Below are 9,407 nucleotides of genomic sequence, written 5' to 3'. Positions count from 1 at the left end.
ACCCCTGCTGGGGGTAAACTGGAAATTCCGACATTCCCACCTTTGCCAGTCTTCACCACAATTACACAGGGTTAAGGACATATAGGGCCGAGTCATTTAACGTGTGCCACGTGCCTTTGAGAAAGACCTAAATAAAATCTCCAGGATTGCTCTGTTTATCAGTTACCTCGGCAGGGAGGTCGGGTAGAGGTGGGGAAGGAGAGGACTGTACAAACGCACATCGACCCTGAAAGGGTCTTCAGGCTGTAGAGGTGATGCAAAGATCCCGCTTGGTCTGGCCTCGTCCCTCGTGCTGGGGTACGCTTTCACAGTCTTCCATTTGGGAGACACTGGAGTAAACCCTCGCCCCATGCGGCGGGGGCCAGGGGAGGGGGGAGATCGGCTTCCAAAAGCAATGGCTTGACTTGGCCTGTGTGAGGCTCAGATCGTTCTTGAGATGTAAAAAAGCCGGGCGGCCGAAACAGGCGCCGGCCGCCAGCGGAGCCGAGGGCGGCGAGGGAGTCGCGGGCTCCGGTCCGCAGTGCGCTGACGCGCCGCTAGGAGACGCCCCGACCGCGCCGCGGCCCCTCCCGCTGCCAGAGGAGGGCTCGGATCCCCTCCGCCAGCCCCCCGAGCCGCGGGACCAGGCGGCCGGCAGACCGCAAGGGACGCGCGGAGGATCGCCCGGGGCTGTCACCGCGGACGCGCCGCGCGCACCGACCCGGGCCGCGGGCATCGGGGACCGCCAGCCGTCACGCCCGCCGTTCCCCAGCCGGGGTCTTCGGCTCCCGCCGTCCGGTGAGCACCGGCCGGGCGGAGGGCGATGTCCGCCCGGGCCCGCCGCGGTCCCCGGGGCAACCGGGCGCCGCCCCTCGCGCCCCTCTGCTGCTTCTCGGCCGCGCTGGTGGTGCTGTGGTCGCCCGCCTCGCAGGCGTTCAACTTGGACGTGGACCAGCTCACGGTGTACGGCGGCCCCGAGGGCAGCTACTTCGGCTACGCGGTGGACTTCCACGTACCTGCCGCTCGCACGTAAGTTTCCCCGCGCGCGCGGGCCCACCCCGCCCCAGGATGGGTCCCTGCCCCTCTGCCGGGGGACCCGCGCCTGTCCCCGCAGCCTGATGGCAGGCGATCGTGAGAGCCCATCGCGCTGCCCGCTGGGGGTCCCGTCCGGCTCCCCGCCACCAGCCTCTTCTCTCGCCTTCCATGCTAGATGTGCCTTGTGAACTTTGAGCTAGGGACATGCCGCTTGCCTAGAATCCGAAGGTCCCGGGGAGGTCCCGAGACAAAGACTTCAGCATCGTACAAAGGGGGAAACGGGACCGAGCGGACTCAAGCCAGTGAAAACCACGACCGCAACATGGTCTGTTTATACGTAGCCTGTAACCGTTAAGGGTCTGGGCGCAAGTGCTGTCTGCTACAAGCAGCTGGGCTCTGTCCTTGGCTATTCCCCCCCATCCCCGCCCGCCCCTCTTCCCTCAACTCACTATATACATAGCTCCACCTAGAGAAGAATTAGGACTATTTGCACCCTCTTCCAAACCAGGTTTCAGACGCCCATAGGTTTCCGCGAGGAAATCAGGTTTGACAGTCGGTCTCCATCCTAAACACGTTTCTGCCCTTGACCCCGACCCTAGTCTCCGTGGGCAGGCTGCTCCAGAGACTGCGTCGCCTGCGCTCACGTTTATGATTCCCAAGGAGTAATTCCTCTCCAACCCTTTTCGCAGAGCGAGTGTCTTGGTGGGAGCGCCCAAAGCCAACACTAGCCAGCCAGACATCGTGGAAGGGGGAGCCGTCTACTACTGTCCTTGGCCCGCCGAGGGGTCCGTGCAGTGCAGGCAGATACCGTTTGACAACACCAGTAAGTGATATTTGTCATTCTCAACTGTGAGTCCTGGTTTCAAAGAGCCACAGCCATCCTGGAGTCAACTGTCCACTTTCTTTGTGCTCACGTGGCCTGTCTGATGGGTCTGTGTTGTGGGCAGCGCAGGTCCCTAGAGAAATCAGCTTTTTAAAGCCGGAGTGAAGGGGAGGAAAATGTTGAGTGCACCCCAGAGGGGGAACGGTATTTTGAGCGTGGGTTTTTGGGCGCATCCTGGTAACTTCTGTTCCCTTACTCTTCCGAAATAAGCATTTTCAGGGGGAGTGGATGGTTTGGAGAAAGGCAGATGTTATACCCTAACCTTGATTCCGGAGAGAATTTGGTTACTTCCCAAGGAGAAATCTGGGAAAAGACAGATCCTTAGCATTAACAGTGCCCAAGCTCTGGAGGCAAGAGTCAGCTGCTACAGACCCAGATATCACTCCATGTTGCTGTTTAATTCTTTACAGAAAGACAGAGTTTTCTTTCAAAATATTGGACATTGGATGCAAACTAGTACAGGCAGAGTGTGGATGGATTACATTCATTTCCAAAATCCCTGGACAGATGTTTCTTATTTAATTAAAGGGAAAATACATTTTAAACAATTCAGGCTGTTTATGTTTCCTCTGGTGTTTTCTCCTTGGGTCTTGAGAAAACAATTTAAACTTAATGCTTTCAAAAACGTTAACACTGAATGTTTTAATCTGTACCTCCAAAACGTTATGAATTCAAAAGGTATGTATTATCAGGAAGCAAATACCTCTTTTCAGAAAAATGTGAATGTGTCAACTCAAATAATGTTCTTTGATGAACAATCAATTAAAATACCTTTTGCACCACACAGCTATTTTATGATATATTCTTCATTATTGTTACATTAGTATGAATTTAGAATTTATGTAGAACATCAGTTTTCACAGAATTTTGATGAAATTGGATGGGTGTTATTTACCTGTTACTTTAACTGATTTGCAGTTTTTATTTTAAAGGAGAAAATAGTTTCAATTCTAAGTATATGGGAATCATTTCAAAGAAAAAACTCCTATGCAAGCATTAGCTTGAATTATGACCAAACTAGGAAATATTTTATGAAAACACTTTAAAATTATGTTTTTCATATGTGGCTATATATGGTCACAACAGCTCATTTACCATTTTATGACTAATTCAGCCACTTGATATTAATTTGTGAAAGAAATCTTTCAATTTCTTGTTGAATCAGGACTTTAGATGCTTCTAATTACTGAGCTCTAGCTTGAGAATAAATTTCCTAAATCAGAACAATTAAGCATAAAGTTAAAGGTATTTTACTAATCCACATCAAAATCATTTGTATTTTAAAAAGTATTTTAAATGTAAGCCTTGATAAATAAAAACATAAATTGTTGGCATATTTGAATTTAAGCTAAGGGAAATTAGCATTTGCATTTTGAGACATTTGACGTATTTTTACCAACAGTCAATCTATAGTCATGGACATGAATTTAATAACCTTCTAGAATAGTCCCATAACATATCAACATATCAAATCAGGATCTGGTTAGTATATTTTCTCTTTGATAAGGAAGAGTCAATATCTTATCCAGATAAGATAAGTCACACCTGAATACCTTTCTAAGTACTAATCCCAGTAGATGTCACCGTTCAACAAATGAAAACCAGAGAATACAGACATCAATATGAATTATTGAAAACTGACCACTCCCAACCAAAACTCTCCAGTGTTAAATTACAATAGGCAGCATTTCCCAAAAGTTCATTCTAAAGCAACTGTTCGGAGCTTTGAATTCAGTTTCCCACAGAGAACTAATGCTGAAAGATTGTGCTTTGGTTTCCAGAATAACCCATAGGAATGCACTTAACCCTTACTGTAGCTGAGTCATATTTGCAATGAAACAGTAGGGGACAAACTAGTACAATTCTGGCGATTAACTAAATAGGAAAATAATGAGTGTTGAGAAAATATCAGTGTTCCTTGGAGAAAGGGGGGTAGATGACACCTTCTGCACAGGTTCTCAGGAAGACATCTGGATGTTGCAAAGGGCTTTCGAGATTAATGCTGCTGGTTCTACAACTATGTCTTATTTTACTCCTAAATGGATGGGGTTTTTTTTTCTTTTTTTTTTTTTTTCCTCACGGCATGCAGGATCTTAGTTCCCCGATCAGGGATCGAACCCATGTCCCCTGCAGTGGAAGCATGGAGTCCTAACCCCTGGACCACCAGGGAATTCCCTGGGGTTTTTCTCTTGAGAGATGCATTCATCCTACTATTTTATACTTGCAACCATAATCGCCGTAACTTGAGGGTTCATTAAGTGGAACAAAGTGAGGGAACCAGGGAGGGAGATAGATGTTTCTGAAATAATTGAGCAAGAAATGAAAAAAAAAAAAAAAAAAGCAAGGCATAGGAGACCACACAACATTTGTAAGAAATGAATGGTCTATGACGGAATGAAGAAAGCAGTGAACAGTGAAAGCCTGGGCGAGTTTCAGAGAGAGAAGAATGACTGAGAAAAGAAAGTTCCCCATTTAGCCATCAGGGGGTACTGTGGGCCCAGGAACCTTGGCTGCTACTGGGAATGGCCTGAGAATGGGTGGGGGAATAGGAATCAGAGGACTGTGGCTCAGGGGTTTGCTATTGAGTGGGGGCCAGCACACTACATACACATCATTTCTACCAAAGACCTTATCCATGAGCCACAAGACGGTGGAATTGCCAGTGAATGCCGTTTGCCGCAAAGCTGTGAAAGGAAGGGAGGGACAGCAGGAGCCTGTAGAGCTATTTCCAGTTCAAGTGTCGGTTCTGTGAGCAGAGTATGATCTTGGAACCAAAGATGAAAAGCAGAAACAGAGGCATTCTGGCTCTGGGTGTTGCAGGCAATACTACCAGATGTGTTGCATTTATTCATCACCTACTATGTGCCAGTCACTTATACACATTATTTCTAATCCATACAACAAAATGACCATGTAAAACCCATTTTATGAGTAAGGCAACAGACATCAAAGGTGTTTAAAAGATACATCCAAGGGCTTCCCTGGTGGCGCGGTGGTTGAGAATCTGCTTGCTAATGCAGGGGACACGGGTTCGAGCCCTGGTCTGGGAACATCCCACATGCCGCGGAGCAACTAGGCCCGTGAGCCACAACTACTGAGCCTGTGCGTCTGGAGCCTGTGCTCTGCAGCAAGAGGGCCCACGACAGTGAGAGGCCCGCGCACCGCGATGAAAGCCCTCGCGCAGAAATGAAGACCCAACACAGCCAAAAATAAAATAATAATAATAAAAAAAAGATACATCCAAGACCACACAATCATAAACAATAGATGCAGGGCTGGTCCTAACAGACTGCAAGTTCAAGGTTGGATCCTATGGAGCTGAGGCACCGCTCCCCTCCCCTCCCCCTCCTCCACTCCCCCACCCCAAAGTTACCTTCACAGGTTCCAGTTAAAATGACCCTCCAGAGAAGATCTGAAAGGGGAAAGCAGTTTGGGCAGAAGGTTGTGGAAATCAGAGGTCGTAGAGACAGCCTTTGTCTTGGTGGGAAAGATGGGTTGTATATGCCCCCTCAGCTGCCTCTTGTCCTACCCTCTGCCCATGGGCAGCAACGTGCAGGTTTCCCCCAAAGAGGAAGAAAATTTCTCTGCTTGACAAAGTAGGGGCTCTGAGTGCTGGACACCCGCAAACTGAGATGCACATAATAGAGTGTGATGCGTGGGGCATCAATATAGATCACATTACAAATATACCTTTGTACAGAGAGCCATGACTGTCTCTGTCTTCCACCCTGTCTGCTTTTACTATTACATCTGAATTTGAGACATTCTAAGTAAATTTGACCTTTTAATGATGTTGTTTCAACTTGTTCAGGCCCTGGGGGTGTCTGTAAATTAATGCTCGCTGTGGTAACTTACTAAACTCTCTCAGCCTAGACACTGGGGGAGACTGGCCTATAATTTAGACCCTGAATCTCGTTGTGATCTTGAACCTTAGTTTATTTAAGGTCAACTGCCTTTTTTTTTTCTTTCTGCCTTTGCGTTTGAAATATTTTTCATTAAATAGTAGTCATTTATTTTATTTTTACTTTATCCTATAACCTGGATTTTAAAAATTACTTACCATAAATGCAAAAATAGAGGAAGCTGGGAATTGCCTAGCACTTCAAATGTATGAATACTATTAAAATCTGTGGTCCTTTCAAGTATGAAAAAAGAAAACTTTCAGGAAGCATATGGTGGTGGGGAGGGAAAAGGGTAGATAATTTTCCTGCTCTGCACAAAATCAAGTGGCTCCAAAAATGTCCTTCTCTCAGCTCCCTCCTGGCTTTCCTTCTTACCTCACTAAAATAAAATACCCCCTTCACCAAACTGATTTCTTCCACTTTTGCCTCTAAACTGTGCCCCACGTCTTCAATGTAGAACATCACGTCTGCCAAATTCATGCCTCTCCTTTCTCAATCTACTCCAAGGTTCATTGTTTTTCTTCTTCCTACATTTTCCAAACCCATGTGTGGATTACATAAAAACTCCTAGGTTACAGCTCTCCAGCTAGAAGAAGGGTGAATGAGACAATGAAACAGACAGTCCATCTTTGGAATGATAAGAAGGCAAATTGCAACAGTGGTAACAAAAGCGGAGTACACAAATATTTGATTGTTTTAAATGCTCAAATGCAACCTTTTGCAGTGAAAGATAATTGCATGTGCTGATAATGATGATAATAATCACAGCATTGGTAATCACGGAGGGGCAAATAGTTGGGAACCCTCCCAGTTAGAGACCCACTTACAGAGTGAACAGGAAGAGGTGGGAGGTACCATTGAGATTTGGAAATCATCTGAGAAAGACAACCAGCATTTGCCTGGCCTTAATTTAGCATCTTTGTGTTCAAAAAAAAAAAAAAGAAAAAAAAGAAAGAAAGAAAAAAGTAAAACTTAAAATGGAAGACAATTTGGTTAGGGTATTTCAAAGCTCTAAAATGGTAAGATTTTTTCGGAATTGTGTTTTAGCTTGGAGCCGGGAAGCCTTTGTTGGGGGTGGAGGGGCGGGCAGGAGTCTGTTTTATTTTTCATTTCATGTCGAGTGAGCCCACAATAAGAAGCAGCTTAAAGCATCTGGCGCTGTGACTGGTACAGGGTTGTTTTTCGATAGCATTGGGTGTGCCCTTTTTCTCGTGTGAGGGTTGGGAAACATATTGGTCACATAAGTCTTGCTTTTCTAACTTCCTCAGAAAGAAACCAGTTTTTGTTCAGGAACAAAGCAAAGGCAAATGCAGGGCAGAGCTATCCCAGTAAATGACAGAGGAGATAACACCAAGGTGATAGAACTCAGAGAGAGCAGATATCTGGACTCCAGTAAGTTCAATTGAAAGTGGAAAAAAAAAAAAAAAAAAAAAGGCGGAAGGCAGCCCACAGATAACCTGCTCCTTTTAAGAATCAATATTGCCAGAGTTAGGGTAAGTTTTGCTTCTCACACACACATGAAAAAAAAAATGTACACACACATACACACACACAGATTAGGGCAGAAAGCTTACTCTGCTAATTACTGATCCCGCTGAGTCATCAGGGGTGCTTAAGCTGGAAGGCTTACTTATTCTAGAAGCAGTTCATGATGGCTCCCATGACTGACAGGCTGGCCCAACAGATGCAACCAACATCCCTCAGCTTCTCGCAGTTGGCTCTAACTTTCATGTGACAGAACACAATGGCCATCGAAGTCCTGGCATGAGAAGTGAAGGGGGAGCAGTCCCCACAGCTCGCAGCACCGGAGGAAGCAATTAGAAAACGGAAGTCCTTGAAAGTCCAACTAGAAATGGGAAACAGATCTGCTCTACGGCTAGTTGGGTAGAATGAGCGTTAGGCGCCTGTTGCTTAATCTGCAAAATTCTTTCAAGAAGCTGGACGTGTGTGTGATGCAACAGGCTTCCAGGCTCTTGGCAGGAAGAATCCGTGCAGCAGCTGCAGCATTCTGGGAGGACTGTAAGAAATTGCCTTGAAATTGTTCCGAAGGCAAGAAAAACGCACTGGCGCATTGAAGCCGGCCAGGTGTGATGTACGAGTTCAAACTTTACCTGTTGTGTGTACAGAGTCCTGTATCTGTGAGTTGTGTTGATGAAGAGAATTGCTGACATTTCTAACAAGCTCAGCTAAGCAGTTCCCTGATGGACACCATCCAGATACACAAACATAGGTTTTTGAGGAAGAGAGAGAAAAGACTAATTATTGATCTTCTTAAAAGCGCGCACTTTAAAAATAGTTAATTTTCAGAATTCAGTTCAAATACATTTTCACATAACATTTTAGTGCATCAGGCAAGGTGTATGTGTATAATGGAACGCTAAAATAGATGAAAAGTAGTTTCGATTCTGGGTCACGTTTATAGGGATTTAAGGTGGATAAGCAAATCGTGATGCACGAATAAGCAATTTATACTTTAAACATCCTACCTAATACACCGGTGTTGCACTGTTATGGACCTCAGCCAGGCAGCTCTCAGACCAGCCGGGAGGGAATGGGGCTCGTCTCTAGCCCTGCAGAAAGGCCAGCTCCTGGATCTCTGAGATTTAGACCCAAAGGTCTACAAGTGGAGGAATTCTTCTTGATCCACAGACACTGGCCAAAGTGATCATTTACCCTTTTAATTGTTTTAGTAGAAGTAAAGCATAGATTATAAAAATAAGTCTTTATAGAAATGGTTGCCAGGCATTAGGAGTAGGAAAGAGGGGTTGTCTCCAAAGGGGAAGACCAAGGGAATTTGGGGAGCTGATGGAACTTCCTGCATCTTGATCGTGATGATGGATCCACGATGGTATGTGTTTATCAAAATTCATTAAACTGTACATCACCAAGAGTGAACTGTACTGCGTGTAAATAAAACCAAGAAAGAAAGAAAAAGCATTATGGAGCATGGCCATTGCTATGAGCATGTGGGCTTAAACTCTAGATGACGGGAAGGTCTGATGTAATAATAGCTGGAAGTATAAGGACACATCCCTGAAAAGCTAAGTAAGTCACCTTACTGCCCCCAAATAGGGCCAAACAATGTGTCAGATCTTCAGACCTTCTATACATTGTTTAAATAAAGAACACTATATTCCGAACGTGTTTGGCAAGAAAACTGTGAATGGATGGGCTTCCCTGGTGGCACAGTGGTTGAAAGTCTGCCTGCCGATGCAGGGGATGGGGTTCGTGCCCCGGTCCGGGAAGATGGGAGGATCCCACATGCTGCGAAGCGGCTGGGCCCGTGAGCCATGGCCGCTGAGCCTGCACGTCCGGAGCCTGTGCTCCGCAACGGGAGAGGCCACAACAGTGAGAGGCCCGTGTGCCGCAAGGCCCGTGTACCGCAAAAAAAAAAAAAAAAAAAAAAAACTGTGAATGGAAACATGTTGAATCAGAATAAATCTTTGCAACGAAGCATCATACTTACTAATTCTCATATCCTTGCTGAAATTCAGGCATGGGACCTCTCATTGATCATCATTAAACTAAGGAGGTCTTACTTCAAACACATTATTGTAGTAATCAAAAGTAGTATAACTGCACTGCAGAGCATTAACTTATTAACATTA

The 9,407-nt window shown here is 45.8% G+C and overlaps 1 protein-coding gene across 1 annotated transcript in view; it reads left to right on the top strand.

Annotated features, from left to right (window-relative positions):
* The first annotated feature begins 690 nt into the window (after positions 1–690).
* The window catches only part of ITGA8 (integrin subunit alpha 8), a 179,813-nt gene continuing 171,096 nt past the window's right edge, over positions 691–9,407 (top strand). Inside the window, exons 1-2 of the mRNA XM_060006296.1 lie at positions 691–1,008; positions 1,704–1,837. Of these exons, the coding sequence (XP_059862279.1) occupies positions 803–1,008; positions 1,704–1,837 (340 nt within the window). The 5' untranslated portion in view covers positions 691–802. The remainder of the gene's footprint in view (positions 1,009–1,703; positions 1,838–9,407) is intronic.

The sequence above is a fragment of the Delphinus delphis genome, chromosome 2 (genome assembly GCF_949987515.2).
Source record: "Delphinus delphis chromosome 2, mDelDel1.2, whole genome shotgun sequence".
NCBI lineage: Eukaryota > Metazoa > Chordata > Mammalia > Artiodactyla > Delphinidae > Delphinus > Delphinus delphis.
This window is presented reverse-complemented; position numbering and strand designations above follow the sequence as displayed.